We start from the raw sequence: 20,354 nt of genomic DNA, 5'->3' as shown, positions 1-20,354 counted from the left end.
AGTATATATATTTAACCACTTATAAATAAATACCTGCTTGTCGATGTATTACCCAAATGGAAAATTAGATCCGTCCATGCTTTTACAAATTTCTCTTTGTATACGAGCCAAGTGTATTGGAGATACTCAATCAAATCTGGATAATTCGCGTACTCGTCCAACAAAGCTGTGTAATTCCTGGCGAAATCTTCTTCAGACACTGATTTTACCAAAGTTTGCCACGTACCAAGTACAAAAGCCGTGCCGCGACGCCTACTATTGCCGAGACATCTTGAAGCACGACGCCCCACATTCATGTTAATGTGCCAAAGACATAAGAGATGAGGTACGGTCGGAAATACATTCTCTAGCGCCTTTAAGAGCCCTAACTCTCGATCCGTCACAATGACACTAGGTAGAGTCTGATGGGGGAAAAGTCTCTTCAGCTTTTGCAACACCCATGTGTAATGGTCTTCATTTTCATGGCGCAAAAATGCGACTGCAACAGTAATTTTTTTCCCGACAGGAGTAACACCAACAATCTCCAACAAAGGCAATTTGTACTGATTGGTTTTGTAAGTACTGTCAAGTAGTAATACGTACGGAAACTTACTTAACAATTCGACAGATTGAGGGTGAGCCCACATCAAATCAGTAACTGCATGTGTTGTTTCATCAGTACGGAACCACTTGTAATAGTTATGCTCCTCAAGCAACCCAATCAAGTGTTGCATCACTGTACGGTCACCCCTAGATAGTCTTTTCAATTTCGCCTTCTGATTGTATATTTGTTTCGAATAAGCATCGAGACCCAAACCATTTTGTCTCAAGTTAGCCAAAATCTTCTTGGGCGGCACATGACTTTGTGACAGATCACTAATGATCTTCGCCTCCTCCTGAGACAATGCACTCATCCCATGCCCGGACTTGTATATCGGAACATGATTATGCTTCCCGTATATTACTCTGACCTCCCATCTATCATCCCATCGTAGCTCTCCGACAATATAAAAACCACAGCCTATCTTTTTGCTACCGGTCCTTCTCGGGCGCGCGTCTGGATTAGTTGATGGACATTCTCGTTTTTCCCCGAATAGGTCACAAGTCAAAAAAATCTTTTTTTTAGGACTGCTTCTTTTTACTATTTTCACAAAAAGACCTCTTGCAACGAACCTCACCCAAACCACTACCTCATCCTTCGAGTCAAACAACTGAGTAGTGGTAAAATAATCGGTATGATCAACTTCAAATGTAGACGTATCGTCCTGAAAAAAACGTAAAAAAATTGATTTAAAAAAAAAAAAAAAAAAAAAAGGGTTTAAAACCCAAAAGCCCAAGTCGGGCGCCCGGCAGTGCAGTGCACGCCCATGTTGGGCATGCAGTTGGCCTACAAACGCCCATAATGGGCGTGTAACAGCCAACTGCACGCCCAACATGGGCGTGCACTGCACTGTCGGGCGCCCAAGTTGGGCTTTTGAATGTTTAGCCCATTTTTTTCGATCGAAAAGACGGAATTTTTACCTCGCTGTGTTCGCTATCCCGATCTTCATCCGATGAACTCATTTATGTTCGTATATCACACCAATAAGAATGATTTGTGAAGAAATCGTCTTGAGAGCAATTTTTTTTAGAGAGAGAGAGAGAGTTTTTTTGAACGGTAAATAGCAATTTTCAAACGGTAAAAAGCAAATCCCTTTTCTAAAATAATGAGAATCCAAATATTGCCCTTACACTTTCCATACATGAGAGAAATATAGATTATTCATAACATATCTCGTGATACGCGATTTTGTGACGGTGGTTAGGAAAATCATCATCGTCTATCCGTATTGCAAAAATCGTATATGTCCCGTTAGAGATTTTGCAAAGCTCATTTGCCCCGTATCATTATAGGTGCAAAAATATGATATATATTCAGTTCAGTCATCTCTTGAAATAAAGTCAAATTACAATTTGACGAAAAAAAAAAAAAAAATCCTCTCATGTTTGGATAATTACAATTACCTCTATCAACTATATACTGTCTTATGAAAAAATCCCTCATTCAATAGATAAATTCGACACCATAAGTGTGAACGTGTTAAACAATACATAGTTGAGGAGAATTGTTATAATTACTCCAAAAAAAAAGGATTTTTTTGTTATTTAACCTTACCTTAGAGGTGATCGTAATTTACCTTTTCTTCATATATGTCATCACCTAAAATAATTAGTATTAGGTTGCGGCTATATGCAAGACTAATTTCACTTGTGCGAGACTAAATTAAATTTTTTTAATGTATAAATCACTATAATACCCTTACATGTTCAAAAAAATAGAAAATTCCAAATGTGCAATACCAATAACTCAAAAACACAAAAAACCCTATCACAAAACCATAAGACCAACTCTCATCTTCTCCATCTTCCAAAACCCGCAAAAACTTTGTCCTTCCTTCTCCATAAACCCACAAAGCCTAAACATTCAAAATTATCAAAACTCAACAAATCTTACAAAGATGGCAAGTATGAAGTCAGAAGACATCAAAATAGAAAATTATACGGTGGAAGAACCCAAGAACGTATGCATTTATGTGTCTTTTAGCTAGAATATCGTTTTTCCAAAAAAATCCCACACAGACGCGGTCGACATGTACATGTCGAATTTTATAGGTAAAAATCGACATTGAGATGTCGATTTTGAAGTATAAAATTCAACATCTTACAATGTCGAATTTGTGCTATGAATTCGACATCTCAATGTTGATTTTTACTTTCAAGTTCAACATACTTTTGAGGTTGAATTTGGGTCTTTTTTTCGACGCTTAAGCAGGCCCGGCCCTAGGCTATAGGCAACTTTGGCCTATGCCTAGGTCCCCCAACTTTTCAGTATTATAGTTAGGGCCCCAAAATTATGTTTACTATATAATTAGGGCCCCCAAATACGAAATAGAATTTATATTTTCTTATTTAAAAAAATATTAATATATATAGCCTGAATTTTATATAAAAAATAATATATTAATTAATAATTTTAATACATGTATTTAAACTAAAATAAAAATATCCAAAATATTTAATTTTATATTAAAAAATTAATGTAAAGGGCCCTAAATTTATTACTTCGCCTAGGGCCCAATATGGGCTTGAGCCGGCCCTGCGCTTAAGTGTCGATTTGTAGCATAGTTTTTCGACACATTGGTGTCGATTTTTACCAGTTTCAAATTTTTATTTTTCCTCTTTTTTTTTTGAAGATTAAACAAAATGAGGAATTAGCAATTGACTACTCTGGCGGCGACGGCGGTCGGCGGTTGGCGAGGAGCTTGGGCGGCGGAGTTTGGGCTGCGCTGTTGTGTCGACGAGAAGGGTTTCACAGAGGTGGCTGGGTTTTCTCTCTTCTTAATTTGACGTTTTCTTTGTTTTTTTTTTCTTTTTTACATTATTTGTTATTTCGTCTTGCATTAGCAAATAAACGCCAATTTAATTTGTGGATATATTTTTCATTTCATCTTAATAAAATAGAATCTTTTGAAATATTTCTTTAATTTTATCTTGCATAGGTGAAATTAGTATTATTAGTTTCAAAATTGAAATACTCTTGTTGAATTATGTATATAAAGATATATACTCCACTTATCAATTTATAGTACTTATATATTTTAGTATAAAATGTAAAAAAATATATTTTGGTTATATTCTTCGTTTGTCTTTTCACCAACAATTTTGGCTTCTAATTCAACCATGATTAGGTTTCAAGTCATATCACACAAAATTAAATAAATGAAGAAGTCAATTGTACTTCTTTCTATGGATGTATTGGGAATGATATATATACATATATCCAAATTATTTTCTTCAATTATGTTACTATTTCTAACTTTTTGTCGGTCCGTCGGTAAGGCAAACGCGTAGCTTGCAAATATACTAATAAAATTTTAGAGGTCTCAAGACTCAAATTAATTATGACTTCATTTTTTGTTTACTCTAGATTTAGGGACAAATACATTTAATTAATACTTTAGTTTATTAATCAACTATAGGAATTTTCACACACTATACTCTCTCCCATTTTAAATTTCTTACACTTACATTTACTTGAAAATCACACGCTGTCTTATTTCGCTAAATACAGACTTGCACAGGTGGTACATTCAAGAACTGATAGCACTAATTCATAAGGATGTCGGTACATTTTACCAGTTGAGATTAATTAGAAAGGAAAATCAATGAATGATATATGGCCACAATCCATATTCAAGGATTTAATTTTATTATTATTATTATTAAAAAAAATTATTAGTATTATTTTTATTTATTTTTGTGTATAGTCCATAATAACTAGTGAAAGGTAAGATGAAGTGAACCCCTCACCCACATGATTGAGACATAAGGTGATGGAGATGTGCATCACATGAAAAACAAACAAGACAAAGAAAATGAAATTTCAGCTGTAATCTTTGTTTCTTTTATGAGATACCCATAATGTAGGCCACAAATATATTCAATGAAAATCTTGTTTAAAGTAACACTAAGGTATTTATTTAGGCCTCGTTTGCTTACAGGATTGGATTAGATTGGATTGGATTGATTCCCTACTGAATAATTAATTACTTAGTCAATAACATGTTTGATTTATTAGATTACATCTTGTATTAAATTTGTTAAATTCTGGTATTGTATGTGAATTGCCCATAAAGTCTCTAACTTCACAAAATTATGTTATTATGTCAAGGTTAAAATCGTATTTTTCCGTTTTAGTCACCCCCTACAAAATTAATCGCAGGGGGGGGAGGTGTTACTAATTAAATGAAATAGTAGCACTTAATTGCGGGCTTTCATTTTAGTAGCGGGCTAGAATAATTTGAATCTTACAAACCAAACATCTTATTAACTCCTACTATTTAGTCAATCTAACCTAATAGTAGAAAGCAAACGAGGCCTTATTTTATTTTTCTATACCTAATTGACGAGTTCAAATCGACCCAAACAATAGATACAAATTAATAATTTGAGATATCTCCTCCTTTTTTTACGATTAATAATGAAAAATGTAGTATTATTCATATTTTATATAACATTAGTTTTTGTAAATCTTACATATTAAGATTTATAATCCAAATAAATTTACTAAGATTTAACAAACCGAATTTCTAGCTTTATCAATTAAGATTTGAGATATATTGATGAAAAATAGGAGATTAATAATTGTTAAAAATTATAGTTAGAAATTAGTTGAGAAAAATATTAAAAATAAATGATTACAGAAATAACATTAGGGTTTTTTAGGGTTGCCCAGCGTTTCTTTCTTTTAAATATAAGATATAAAATAATTAGGGAAGTTTTTGTTTAATCATATGTTATGATTATTTTTCCTTTTTTCTTTTTTTTTTTTACTAATGAAAATGGAATGAAAAATCTAAGAATCCAAGAATATTGCCTACGTTGGATAGGATCCAATTGTGAGATTTTGCAATCCTATTGATAGAAGACGTTTTCTTTTTTATTTTTGTTTTAAATTATTTTTAATAAAAGAAATAAATATGTGATGGGTCAACAACTTGTCTTTATTTAACTCTTTCGCAACTTGCAGCCAACATGACTTGTCCATTCAATTTTGGTCACAATTCTCAATCTATTTCAACTTCTCATTATAATAATAATAATTATAACAATAATACCATATATTATACATGGCCTTAGGAGATTGATATCTACACTTATTAAAATACACCATATGATTTAAAATACATTATATAATTTTAAACCGTGGGTTCTACATAAATAAGTATCCAGAAGGCACATATATACATATGAACGTGTGTGTTATTATGTATAGATCAATGATGTAAAATTATATGGTGTATTTCACCCGATGTATGTTCTAAAAACCATAATGTTTGCTTGTTATTGAAACTAATGGTAGCACTTTGGAACATTTTTCATGATATATCACCAAACATGCAACTAAGTTATAACTTTGATGTTTTATGCCTTCTCAGTCAAAGGAAGCACATAGTTTTTTTTTTTAGATTAGTACGTTTTAGGGGCAAGACTGATACCTTTTCTTTTTTAATAAATAAATAAATATTTTTTTGCTTTTTAATTGGACCAAATTTTAGAGAGAGAGAGAGAGGAGAGAGAGAGAGAGAGAGAGAGAGAGAGAGAGAGAGAGAGAGAGAGAGAGAGAGAGAGAGAGAGAGAGAGAGAGAGAGAGAGAGAGAGAGAGAGAGAGAGAGAGAGAGAGAGAGAGAGAGAGAGAGAGAGAGAGAGAGCACTGAATCTCACAATTCAATATTTTTTATTCTAGGAAGAATGCCATCTTGGATCATAAACAGGCAGATATTATGGCATGATTCGTGTCACATGGACTTAGATTAAGTCATTCCGTTTAGATTTCTCCAACCCCATGGTCCATTTTAAAAGAAGTAGTATATGCATGGTTGTTAAATAGTAAATTGAATTTGAAAGAATTCAATGTTTCCAAATTCGTATAAATCGATGTAAGATTAGATATTTTTTCAAACAATAAACAAAAGCTTGTGTTGAGAAAATTATGTGAAGCAGAATATAAATAACACAGGTTTTGATTTATTTACCCACAAGTATATTATTTGTCGATATGCCTTTAAAGGCGAAAATTTTATTAAAACATTATTCAAGGGAATGCAAATGAGAAGTCAAGATCTCCTCTTCTATGAAGAAATCACAGGATGGCTTTTTTGCACACCAATTTCTAGACTACGTAACTAATAAGCATTTCCAGAAATGTAAATCAGTATTCGGTATGATTGAATACAAGGCAAACTCAATTATGTAATCAGAGATTCATAAAGAAAACAAGGTGTTGTAGAGACTGTTCTAACACTCTAAGCTATGTGCTCTTTGCTCGCTTCAGAAAATCGGTGACAAATTATCTAAGATCGTCTCCTGTTTATAGAGTCCGAGAACTCCCCGGCACGAAATCACATACTAGAAGAGATTATGAGTTAGTGGAATAATGGATTAGTGAGATAATAAAAACATGTACTTAAGATAATTACCCACTAGTCAACTACTAACCGCCCACTAACAATTTTTCATAAACCCCATTAATAATGAATTAAATGCACATAATCTTGATTAAAGAAAGTCCAAACAATTTAATTATGGTTGACTCTGAAAGTCGAATATTCAACAGAATCGCAAATCGTTTTATCAAAAACTTAAATCATACATCGAAATCAATAAGATAATATAGATAATAAGGATATATAAATATTATAAAGAAATTATATAGTGTAAATTGTAATAACAAAAATGTATGTCTTTCGAAATTTATGAAGCTAAACTATAAAAGTTATATCTCGATCGGTTTTGGAATTCAATATGTGTTTTAACAAAATCTTCAATTCGATAAAATCAAAAAAATATAACATCTATTTCAATTCATCAAATTAACTATTTATAGTTAAAGTTTAATATATTTTTCATTGAATTTTATCATAAAAAAATACAATAAACTTAAATTTCCACAAAATCGTAAAAATCGCAAACCGTAAGAATTGAATCGGGTATCGTAATATTTAAAAGATTTTTTGACATTTAAGTTTCGATCATAAATTTGAATCAATTTAGGTACGAATCGAATCGTAAGATTTCAATCATAAATCGTAAGATTTTAATAACCATTGCCGTATATGATTGGAAAAAAAAAAATCTTTCACATAACAATAACTTAATCATATTTTTCGTTTCGATTCAAAAGATCATGGTTCAACTTATTCAATAAGGTTTCGTTTGAGCTCTATTTGAACCAAAATAAAACAACATTTTCCAAAATTCCATGAAATTGAAATAAAGACCAAACAGTAATACATTCGACTCGATTCAAGTTATTTACATCCTAACTCCGTGTCGTTGGTAGAGGGCATTCCAAAAGTTAAGAAACCTAAACAAACAAAACGGACTACCCCGAAAATGGAGATAGACGTCGATTTTTCAACTGTTGCGTACTGATAAAATATTGTTTTTATTAACTTTGAACGAATTTGAGGCCGATAATACCCTTTTCCTTTTTTTTCTTGGAAGCGATAATTGTCTCGAGATTCGGGGCCTGGGCTAGTAAAATTATGAGTTCATCTATATAGACCAACTCATTTCTAATTGAACAACAAATATACATAGAAATGAAGTTAGTATATGCAAGAATTGCGTATTATAACCAATAACACATGCAAAAACCGATGCGGGCATGTTCATACGTTCTTCTTCTTCGTTCCGACTGTTATTTTATTTTTATTTTCTATATTTAATACATCAAACAGATCCCTCTTATATTTTCTTACAATATACCAAAACATATATCGACATGTGAATTTTTCTTTAAATACAAATTCTTTTCGTATTTGAAGAGATAATATGCGGGAAATATTTCAAAAGAGACAACAATATAAACAAAATTAAAATCCAAAAAATACGACTCAATAGCTCAAAATAACGACTCCACGGATTTAAAATCAAGATTAACCAACACAATCTCGAGCGATTTTTTTATTATAAATTCAAAACCCGTCCGTAACATAAAAAGAATCGGACAAGTCAATAAGTAAAAGTACCACTTATTACATCCTAGACAGAAAAATAGGACAGTCCTCAAACAGTCTCTAGAAGATTCAGAACAGATATTCTATCAGGCATGCTCGGTATTGCACCTTTTACTTGAACACAAAGCGAAGCGGCAGCAGCTGAAAATCAAGTGGTTACAAAACCTTCGTTAGACAGAGAGAGAATATACCACAAACATTCGAAAAGGAATATTCCTGATTTACATACCAGCAAATTTCAAGCACTCCCGTTTCGTTTTTCCCTCGACAAGAGCCACAGCAAAAGCAGCAGTAAAAGTATCGCCCGCTCCTGTGGTGTCAATTACTTTCGGAGCCGATATTATAGATTGTCTGATTGGTTCCTCTCCTTGTGTGAAAATAATAGACCCTTTTGCCCCTAGTTTCACAAGCACTTGCTTAACACCCTGAAAAAATTAGGAAACGAGGAGCATTTATTTTTCATGAATTTAATCGGTTACTCTCTTTTATCGTTTCGAAGAAGGAATTTTTTTGATGACATTTTATAGAAAATTGTAATTAGAACTAGAAGGTGGTATTGTTAGATGTTATAACAACTGAAGTGTTAAGTTTCGTGTCATTTTTTCTAATACCGTTTTGACTTCGAATGTGATTTTGACCATTTTCTAGTCTGATTTTGGCGAGATTAAAAAAAATTCTAATCCAACTCGAATCAGCTAGATTGGATATCTAGAGACAAATTTATGCATGAATAACATCAAAGAGCTACACGTTTCGTGTTTTGAGGTTTGCTAAAGCCAGACTCGAAAATGGTCAAAATCACGTTTGAAATTGAAACGGTAGTATTAAAACTGAAACGACATTTATCACGTCCCAACAAACAATGACACATGCCTAACTTTTCCCAGTTATAATGAACTCCTTGCAACTACAGTGAGAGAAGTAAATACAATGAATAAAGAGGTGAACCTTATATGCAATCAACATTAGGTAAACTAACCAATTCATGGCATTTTCCGACAGCTTGGCTAATCTGTTCAAAGGTTTCTGTTGGCATATTTGTCAGACGAGCAAGCTCGGTTTCATTTGGGCTTAAAATATCGATGAAATTTAGTAGCTCTGGAGGGATTGGTGCGTCAACTCCACCGGCATCCAAGATTACTGGAACATGGGCACTCCGAGCAGCCTGCGTATATAAACAATTAATAAGCTAAACGAACAACATCGTGGCTAAACACGAGCCCAAAATATGACGACTATTTACAGGCCTACTCAAAGTGAAATACGGCAACTATTAACCGTTAAAGAACATGCACATCTCTTCAACAATGTAATCAATTTTAAAAATGCTCTTGACTTGATTTTCATTTTAACGTAACAGAATAACTCTTCTAGTTCAACATTATTTGCCTCGGTATTTTATTCTTCTAGATAACCTGTACCCAAGAGTCCAAGAAACCCCTTATATAATGGGTTGATAATTCATCTGCCAAAACTAAGAACCCCGATGAACTAAACGAATTATGTACATGTTCAAAAGAAAAATTTATATGCAGGACTGTATAGTCTTAAATATATTGTTATGAAGGCTTCACTTTGCAGTATTTTTAAACTGCCCAAAAATGTCATTTGGCATCTAAATTCCATTCTGATGCATTCATCTATAGTATAAAGGGTAATTACAATCACCCCTGAGGTAAGGTTAAATTACGAAAAAACTCCCTCATGTTTGGGCAATTACAATCACCCCTCAACTATGAATTTTCTTACACGTCCACCCTTGCGATGTCAAATTTCGTGAAATCTTATATATTATGTGGAATATTCTCCAGTTTGTACCCATTCGAGCTCCACATTTTGAAACAAGATGATTATAAGATGTGTCTCTTAGCTTGTAAATATCAGATTGTGGTGCATCTGAAACTGCATTTTTCACAAAACGGGTACAAACTAGAGAATATTCCACGAAATCTAGAAGATTATGTTGCATTTGACGCCATAAATATTGACTTGTAAGAAGAATCATAGTTGAGGGGATGATTGTACTTATCCAAACAAGAGGGTTTTTTTTGTAATTTGACCTTACCTCAGGGGCGGCCGTAATTTACCCCTGGTATAAATACAAGGTCCTGAACCACGGAGTCACAATCCTCACCGTATCTATATTAATCTCCAAGAAATAAAGAAGCCGAATTCCCAAATATTAACTCAATACCTATTCATCAACTTAAAAACTATAGATTTTCTAAAGAACGAAGATATCAGCAACTCCAAAACAAGAACCAACCAACCATTTTGCATGGTTAGGGGAGAATTGCTGATCACGTCCGCTTCTCTTCCAACAAATCCAATATCCACACGAGCTTCTTGTTTCTTAAGTAAACAACGAAGTTTTCTAATTCGCTATGTTGACATAGCTTAGGTAACGAAGAAATACACGAGAAGCAAATTGAATTATCCTCATCAATTGCAATAAGGTCATCCAAACCTACTTTCAAGAAATCACCAAACCTCAAGGTCGGCTAAAAACTAAACGAAGTAAACAAGCTAAAAACCGAAAACTCCAAAACAAAGCACAAAGAAATAAATCATTCAAGAATGCAGTTCATAATAACAACCATACGATAAGGCTTCTATACAAAATGTCCCGATTCTAAAGCACACCATCGTCAAATTCAAATCGGAAAACACGCAACGAAAAACCCGATGTTAAAGCTCTCACCTTGGCAACCTGGATGTTAACAGAATCAGGAATCTCCCTCTGAAGCAAAACAATCCCAGCGCTCTGCACAACCTCCAAATCCTCCCGGCGCAAATTCTCCGGCCAACAAGACATGTTAGCACCTCCAACGATGATAATGGAGTTCTGCCCATCGGACTGCAGCATCACAACGGCATGGCCGGTGGGAGCACCCGCCACGGAATTCAAGTGATTGAGAAACACCCCGCCGCCCTCCAGCGCCGCCGTGATCAGCTTCCCGTGAGCATCTTCTCCCACCTGCCCCAGAAAGTAAGTCGGGTAAGCTAATTTCCCGCCGCAGACTGCTTGGTTCGCCCCCTTCCCGCCCGCCAATGTCTGCCCGTTCTTGGCGGATATGGTCTCGCCCTCTTTAGGCAATCTGTCGATCTCGACGTAGATATCCGCATTGGCGGATCCCACCACCACTAGCGGCGGCGGCGCGTGGTTCGGCGGCGAAGACGACTCTAGGGCGAGGCGGGAGAAGGGGTTTGGTTTTGATGGTGTTGGGAGATGGGGGGCGAAATTGACGGAGGGGGTTTTGGTGGGTTGATTTGGGAATCGGGGATTGTTGTTGTTGTGGGGGAGACATGGTTTCGGTGGTGAAAGTGTTGAGAAAGCTCCCATTGTTTTTCTTTTTTTCTTTTTACAGGCGAATTTGGGTTTTGTTTGGGTGGATTTCAGTACTTGTTGTTCCTCATCTGCTTTGTTGGCGTTGACTCATGGTTTTGTTTTGTTGAGCTTGATGTTTATCACGCGCTCTAAAGATCGTGGTGTGTACGTCTCTTCTGTGGGCCTTAAACATGTGGGCCTTTTTTGAAAACCTTGAGACGTGACTACAATGCCATGCCATAAAATTTTGTGAGGGGGGCTTAAACACATCGGGGATTCGGAGGCAGAGCTCCCGAAAAAAAAAAAAAATGCTATCAAAGAAATTTAAAACGAAAATTTGATATGAATTTTATTTTTCCTCCATTTTCAGGAGATAATACCGAAGTGAATCGTGAAAGCTAAAAATTGCTATAAAAATCAAAGAAACATAAATATCAAGTCGATTATGAAATTTAAACAATGGACTTCTAATTAATATTCATTATGATAATTATGATGAGAGAGAAGACGTCAAACGTTAATTGATTGCCGGTGGCCCGGTGTGTGTTCGCCGGTGGGTGCCAATTTAACCGTCATTAGTGCGACTATGCAAGAGAATAAAGTTTATTTTTTCTCTTTCAAAGATAGAGAACGAAGTTGGGAAATAGAAGATGAGGACAAGTCAGACATGAAGGGGACTTTGAGAGGTGAGACAACTTCCAGTAAGTGGAGTAAAAGTTATGCCCTGTTTGGTTGCCAAGATAAAATTAGTCAAGATATAATTAAATAATCCAATGACAACCCAATTATTTTATCGAACCCCAATACATCCAACAAAAAAAAATCCTAAAAGGCAAGATAAATGTGATAATATACTACTTGCGGGTCAACCCAAACTGCAGATACCATACATCAAACGAAATCCAACTATTTAATTAATAATAGCTAATATGCCCAACCAAACGATACCTAAGTGGATTAAATAATATAATTATATATATATATATATATATATATATATATATATATATATATATATATATATATATATATATATATATATATATATATATATATATATATATATATGAAAATTTTGGAATTGAGGAGGGGCTTGAGTCCACCCTAGTCATTGGGTGGACTCGCCCCTACTGACTACCAAACTCAACTACGGGTGAAAATCAGATAAAGCAAATTGGAAATCGACCTCTTAAAGCAACTTCAATAGTGCTATGGTGTATGCTAAATTTTATAAAATTTCACAATTTTTGAAGAAAACCTGATACGATCCAGCCAATTACTCGAGGTAGTGCCGAGTTGGATGAAGGAGTTGATGACTTGGACGAGCTGCATATGCCAAGAGGACCGATTACCCGAGCTCGGGCCAAGCGCATTGAAGCAGCCATGCTTAACTTAGTAGAACACGAGCTCCAAAAGGAAGAATTGACGAAGTCTAGTTCGATCCCAGCTGAGCTTAATTGGAGCGAATTATCGGGCCAGATTGTGAAGCAAGCCGAGCTCAAGGACTTGAGCCCGTCTAGTCATCCAGCCGAAAAGACATGACTTGGAAAAGATGATTATTATTAATTTTCGTATTTTATTATTGGACAATTTATTTCTTGTTATTTAGAGTCCTATTTGAACTAGAATTAGTTTATTTCGTTATTTCCTTATAATAGATAAGTTAGGATTTATTTTCCTTGTTAGATTAGGTCTCTTTGACACTTATAAATAGGTTGCTTTAGGATAATTATTATTTGGACGTTTTTAAGTATTATTTTGAGAGACTAAAATTCTCCTTCGTTGTTCTTCAACAACTCTTCGGGATATTTTGCGAGTGGATTCTTGTGAATTATTCTTAGCAATATAGTATTGGTTTCTGATTCATTATAATCACGGGGTCAATACTTCCACCTTGATAATATTGGTTTCTAGCTCTGTATAGCTACGGGGTCAATATTCCGAATTTCCGCCAATCGAATCCTTTATTTTTGGACGTTCCGTTCTTGCTTCCGCATAAGATTATTGGGTCCCGTAACAAGTTCTACGGAGTTCGTATCAGTTGGTAACCAGAGCCAATTTCCAAGAAAAGGTTTCACCTATCCTTTTTTTTCGTATCTTTGTTTTGTTTCCGTTCTTCGTGTCTTCTCTATCTCATCCTTTCTTGAATTGTGTTGTCTAGATAAATCTTCGTAAAAAAAAAAATCGAATTTTGCTTTTCTTTAAAGTTACTTCCAGCACACATTAGGGTTTGTTAGTAAAAAGAAAGAAAAAAATCCGAAAAAAAAAATCTTAGAAAAAACCGGATATAGCAAAAAAAAAAAAAAAAAAAAAAAAGAAGAAGAAGAAGAAGCAAAATTCGAAATCCAACCAAGAAAAATTCCTTGTAAGGAGTTTTAATAGATTTGGGCAACACAAATCAAGTTTTAATAGACTTGGGCAATTTCTTGAATATCTTGTTTCCTTGTCTACCTTTCTCCTAATTGAATTCCACGTTGTTTCTTTGTTTCCTATTCCTTTTGTTTTCTTTTACCATTAAATTCGAAATTCCTTTTATTTGCGTCCACATAATTTCTGAATTGATAAAATACTATTTAGCTTTGAATAAAAAAACGAAAATCCAATTAATATTTTCTCGATTAGTTTCTTTAAAACTTCGAAGGGAGTTTACGAGTGGAAAAAGGCAAGAGAGTGTGAGATCAAAAGAGGGTAAAAGCCGAATTGTGTGAAACACGAGTGAATTGAGTGAACATCATCTTGAGTGATACACGTGAGGGAGTGGTGAGGATTTTTTTTTTCTTTAACAATATTTTGCAGTTCAAACATCATGTCAAGGAATGGTAGTGGTGATGAAAGGGACGAAACCACGGAGCAGCACTTCCAACGTCTGCATATAACCCTTCAGAGGATGCAAAATCAAATCGATGAGTTGAGTAGGGTAAGACCTGCACCGGCGCCACAACTACGGCAACCTATTCGTCAACCTGTTGTACGCCAACATGACGAATTGGAGTTCGATGAACAAGTCTTCGATGAAGAATTGATAGTGACTGGACGCAGAACCGGCGAACCACCCGTTGTCGATTGGGAGTCTATGAAGGCACTTATGAGACGGAGGTTTGTGCCCTCACATTATTATAGAGCCTTACATCTGAAATTGCAAAGCTTGAAACAAGGTACTAAATCAGTCGAGGAGTACCATAAGGAGATGGAGATTACAATGATTCGAGCCAATATTGAGGAGGATCGAGAGGCCACGATGGCAAGATTTATTTGCGGGCTGAACCGGGAGATCGCTAATGTAGTTGAGTTGCAGCACTACGTTGATATTGAGGAGGTCGTTCACATGGCCATGAAAGTTGAGAGGCAGCTTAAGCGAGGAGGGAGAACTACAGCTCGGGCCGAGGCATCAAGCTGGAAACCGCGATGGAATCCTACTTCGAAACCCGAGGAGAAATCGACAACGAGACCTTCCAATGAAAATCCAATCAACCAAGCACCATCTGAGAGAGGTAATAATTCATCACAACCACAACGAACACGTGATATTAAATGCCATAGATGTCATGGAGCAGGTCATATCGCCACAGAGTGCCCTAACCGGCGAGCTATGATTTTATTGGATAATGGCGAGCTGGAGTCCGAGGAGGAGGAAGAGTCAACTTCGGAAACAACACCTAAGGAAGGTGATGTGGTACAAGCTGTTGATGGACTCGCACTTGTTGTACTTCGAACTCTCCACGTGCAAGCGGAAGAAGATGGTGACGTAATACAGCGAGAGAACATCTTCTATACACGCTGCCACGTTCAAAACCGAGTATGTGGATTGATAATTGATGGAGGAAGTTGCGTGAATGTATCGAGCGAGCTAATGGTAGACAAGCTAGGGCTGCAAGTCACCAAACATCCGAGACCTCACAAACTTCAGTGGCTGAATGAAAGTGGCGAGTTGAGAGTGACGAAACAAATATTGATCTCCTTTAGTATTGGACAATACAAAGACGAGGTGATGTGCGATGTTGTGCCCATGCAAGCAAGTCATATCTTACTTGGGCGACCTTGGCAATTTGATCGACGAACAGTCCATGACGGTTACAAAAATCGCTAGACTTTTACTAAGGATGGCAGGCGAATCACACTTGCACCTTTACCACCTCGTCAGGTGTTTGAGGAGCAAAATCAGATCAAGAAATTCATTGCTGCAAGTTCAAAACAACATGAGAATGAACGTGTTAGTAGTAGTGGAGAGGTAAAACAAGAGAGTTTAGCCGAAGTGAGAAAAGAAAAAGAAGAGAGTGCAAACTTAATAAAGAAAGATGAGAGAAAAGTGAGCTTTTATGCAAAAGAAAGAGAGATTAAGAGTGCATGTAAGGGTGAGAGAACAATGATGTTGTTAGTGTTTAGGGAGTCCTATTTTTCTAATGCTAACCTTAATTCTTCTTTGCCTAGTATTGTTATTTCTCTTTTGCAGGAGTTCGATGATGTCTTTCCGGACGAGGTGCCAAAGGGGTTGCCACCAATTCGAGGGATCGAGCACCAAATTGATTTTATTCCAGGGTCCCAAATTCCTAATAGACCAGCTTATCGAAGTAGTCCCGAGGAGACGAAGGAGTTACAACGGCAAGTGGACGACCTGATAGCTAAAGGACACGTTCGAGAAAGCATGAGTCCTTGTGCAGTGCCTGTTTTACTAGTACCGAAGAAGGATGGGAGTTGGAGAATGTGTGTTGATTGTCGAGCCATCAACAAAATTACGGTAAATTATCGACACCCCATTCCTCGATTAGATGACATGTTAGATGAACTACATGGTTCCATTATCTTCTCTAAAATTGATTTGAAAAGTGGTTATCACCAAATTCGCATGAAAGAGGGAGATGAGTGGAAAACTGCATTTAAAACTAAGCATGGATTGTATTAATGGTTAGTGATGCCTTTTGGTTTAACTAATGCACCAAGTACGTTTATGCGACTTATGAATCATGTTCTGCGATCTTACATAGGAAAACTTGTTGTTGTTTACTTTGATGATATCTTAGTATATAGCAATAATTTGCATGATCATGTTGAGAATTTGAGGTGTGTATTGGAGTCCTTACGGCAAGAACAATTATATGCTAATTTAAAGAAGTGTGATTTCTGCCTAGATATGATAGTTTTTCTTGGTTTTGTTGTGAGTTCTAGGGGCGTTGAAGTGGACGAGGAAAAGGTTAAAGCTATTCGTGAATGGCCAACACCCAAGAACGCATCCGAGGTGCGAAGCTTCCATGGCCTAGCGGGATTCTATAGGAGATTTGTACCGAACTTCAGCACAATTGCAGCACCTTTGACCGAGGTGATCAAGAAGGAGGTTGGCTTCAAGTGGGGCGAGGCGCAAGAGAATGCATTTCGCACTTTGAAAGATAAGCTAAGTTCCGCTCCTTTATTACTTTTACCAGACTTTTCTAAAACTTTTGAAATCGAATGTGATGTTTCTGGAATTGGTATTGGTGCAGTGCTTATGCAAGACAAGCGACCTATCGCTTATTTCAGCGAGAAGCTCAACGGCGCAGCCTTGAAATACTCGACCTATGACAAAGAGCTCTACGCGTTGGTGCGAGCTTTGGAGACTTGGCAACATTACTTGTGGTCTAAGGAATTCGAGTCACTAAAGCATCTTAAGGGCCAAGGCAAGCTGAACCGAAGACATGCTCGGCGGGTGGAGTTTATCGAGATGTTTCCTTTTGTGATACAGTACAAACAAGGTAAATATAATGTCGTAGCTGATGCACTATCTCGCAGGTATGTTCTCGTGTCGACCCTTAGTTCTAAATTCTTAGGTTTTTAGCATGTTAAGGAGCTGTATGTGAACGATCATGATTTGCTACTATATTTGCTGCATGTCAAAAAAGAACTTTTGAAAAATTCTACAAGCATGATGATTATTTGTTTAGGGAGAACAAACTTTGCATGCCTAATTGTTCGCTTCGTGAATTACTTGTGCAAGAATCACATGGAGGTGGTTTAATGGGACATTTTGGTGTTTCTAAAACATTAGATATTTTAAAAGAACATTTCTTTTGGCCGCGTATGAAGCGAGATGTTGAGAGGATTTGTTCGAAGTGTCTAACATGTAGGGGAGCTAAATCTAGGGTTAAACCACATGGATTATATATGCCATTACCTGTTCTTACTCACCCTTGGACCGATGTATCGATGGATTTTGTTTAGGGTTGCCGAGGTCTAGTAAAGGTCGAGATGCTATTTTTGTTGTGGTATATCGTTTTTCTAAAATGGCACACTTCATTCTATGTCATAAAACTGATGATGCTACGCATGTAGCAAATTTATTCTTTAGCGAAGTAGTGCGATTGCATGGGGTACCTCGTACTATTGTTAGTGATAGGGATGTTAAATTCCTTAGTCATTTTTGGCGTGTTTTGTGGGGTAAGTTAGGTACGACATTACTCTTTTCTACTACTTGTCATCCACAAACCGATGGTCAAACCGAGGTGGTTAATCGAACTTTAGGTATGTTATTGTGAGCTGTTCTTAAAAGAAACCTAAAGTCATGGGAGGAATGCATTCATTTTATTGAGTTCGCGTATAATAGATCGGTGCATTCTTCTACAAAGTTTTCACCTTTTGAGATTGTTTATGGTTTTAATCCGCTAACTCCTTTGGATTTGTTGCCTTTACCTGTTAATGAGATTTCTAGTGTAGATGGGAATCGTAAGGCTGAGTTAGTGAAGAAAATCCATGAAGAAGCACGCGAGCACATTGTGAAAAGGAATGAGCAAGTTGCGAACCGAGCTAATAAGGGGCGAAAGCACCTTACCTTTCAGCAAGGAGATTGGGTTTGGGTTCATTTTCGAAAGGAAAGGTTTCCCAATCAGCGAAGTTCAAAACTTAAGCCACGAGGATATGGACCTTTCCAAGTACTGGAAAAGATTAACGATAATGCATATAAGATCGACCTTCCAAGTGAGTATCAAGTTAGTTCGACATTTAATGTTTCTGACCTATCTCCGTTTGATGTAGGTTTAGATTCGAGGATGCATCATTTTCAAGAGGGGGAGGATGATACGATCCAACCAATTACGCGAGGTAGTGCCGAGTTGGATGAAGGAGTTGATAACTTGGACGAGCTGCATATGCCAAGAGGACCGATTACCCGAGCTCGGGCCAAGTGCATTGAAGCAGCCATGCTTAACTTAGTAGAACACGAGCTCCAAAAGGAAGAATTGACGAAGTCTAGTTCGATCCCAGCTGAGCTTAATTGGAGCGAATCATCGGGCCAGATTGTGAAGCAAGCCAAGCTCAAGGACTTGAGCCCGTCTAGTCATCCAGCCGAGAAGACGTGACTTGGAAAAGATGATTATTATTAATTTTCGTATTTTATTATTGGAAAATTTATTTCTTGTTATTTAGAGTCCTATTTGGACTAGAATTAATTTATTTCGTTATTTCCTTATAATAGATAAGTTATGATTTATTTTCCTTGTTAGATTAGGTCTCTTTGACACTTATAAATAGGTTGCTTTAGGGTCATTATTATTTGGACGTTTTTAAGTATTATTTTGAGAGACTAAAATTCTCTTTTGTTGTTCTTCAACAACTCTTTGGGATATTTTGCGAGTGGATTCTTGTGAATTATTCTTAGCAATATAGTATTGGTTTCTGATTCATTATAATCAAGGGGTCAATACTTCCACCTTGATAATATTGGTTTCTAGCTCTCTATAGCTACGGGGTCAGTATTCCGAATTTCCGCCAATCGAATCCTTTATTTTTGGACGTTCCGTTCTTGCTTCCGCATAAGACTATTGGGTCCCGTAACAAGTTCTACGGGGTTCGTATCAGTTGGTAACCAGAGCCAATTTCCAAGAAAAGGTTTCACCTATCCTTTTTTTTCGTATCTTTGTTTTGTTTCCGTTCTTCGTGTATTCTCTATCTCATCCTTTCTTGAATCGTGTTGTCTAGAGTCTTCGTAAAAAAAAAAATCGAATTTTGCTTTTCATTAAAGTTACTTCCAGCCCAAGTTAGGGTTTGTTAGTAAAAAGAAAAAAAAAATCCGAAAAAGAAAATCTTAGAAAAAACCGGATACAGCAAAAAAAATTAAAAAAAAAAAAGAAGAAGAAGAAGAAGAAGAAGCAAAATTCGAAATCCAACCAAGAAAAATTCCTTGTAAGGAGTTTTAATAGATTTGGGCAACACAAATCAAGTTTTAATAGACTTGGGCAACTCCTTGAATATCTTGTTTCCTTGTCTACCTTTCTCCTAATTGAATTCCACGTTGTTTCTTTGTTTCCTATTCCTTTTGTTTCCTTTTACTATTAAATTCAAAATTCCTTTTATTTGCCTCCACATAATTTCTGAATTGATAAAATACTATTTAGCTTTGAATAAAAAAACGAAAATCCACTTAATATTTTCTCGATTAGTTTCTTTAGAACTTCGAAGGGAGTTTACGAGTGGAAAAAGGCAAGAGAGTGTGAGATCAAAAGAGGGTAAAAGCCGAATTGTGT

At 36.0% G+C, this 20,354-nt stretch overlaps 1 protein-coding gene and 1 pseudogene across 2 annotated transcripts; one reads left to right on the top strand and one right to left on the bottom strand.

Annotated features, from left to right (window-relative positions):
* Window positions 1-7,766: 7,766 nt before the first annotated feature.
* On the bottom strand, window positions 7,767-11,957 carry LOC105966901 (pfkB-like carbohydrate kinase family protein). Of its 2 annotated transcripts, XM_088811910.1 has the most exons (5): window positions 11,242-11,957; window positions 9,520-9,705; window positions 8,770-8,965; window positions 8,553-8,681; window positions 7,767-8,050 (listed from the first exon to the last, which is right to left on the bottom strand). In XM_088811910.1, exons 1-4 carry the CDS (start codon window positions 11,881-11,883, stop codon window positions 8,590-8,592), a joined length of 1,116 nt encoding a protein of 371 aa, XP_088668036.1. In that variant the 5' UTR covers window positions 11,884-11,957; the 3' UTR covers window positions 7,767-8,050; window positions 8,553-8,589. The 2 variants fall into 2 exon arrangements, with proteins under 2 accessions (XP_088668036.1, XP_012846930.2); XM_012991476.2 differs by lacking the exon at window positions 7,767-8,050 and having other exon boundaries at window positions 8,460-8,681; window positions 11,242-11,956.
* Window positions 11,958-14,674: 2,717 nt separating this feature from the next.
* Window positions 14,675-19,190, top strand: LOC148765958 (uncharacterized; annotated as a pseudogene).
* The last annotated feature ends 1,164 nt before the right edge of the window (window positions 19,191-20,354 follow it).

This window comes from Erythranthe guttata, chromosome 13, assembly GCF_056151865.1.
Source record: "Erythranthe guttata isolate IM_541 chromosome 13, IM_541, whole genome shotgun sequence".
Classification (NCBI taxonomy): domain Eukaryota; kingdom Viridiplantae; phylum Streptophyta; class Magnoliopsida; order Lamiales; family Phrymaceae; genus Erythranthe; species Erythranthe guttata.
Note: the sequence above shows the minus strand (reverse complement) of the source record. Positions and strands in the feature narration are given on the sequence as shown.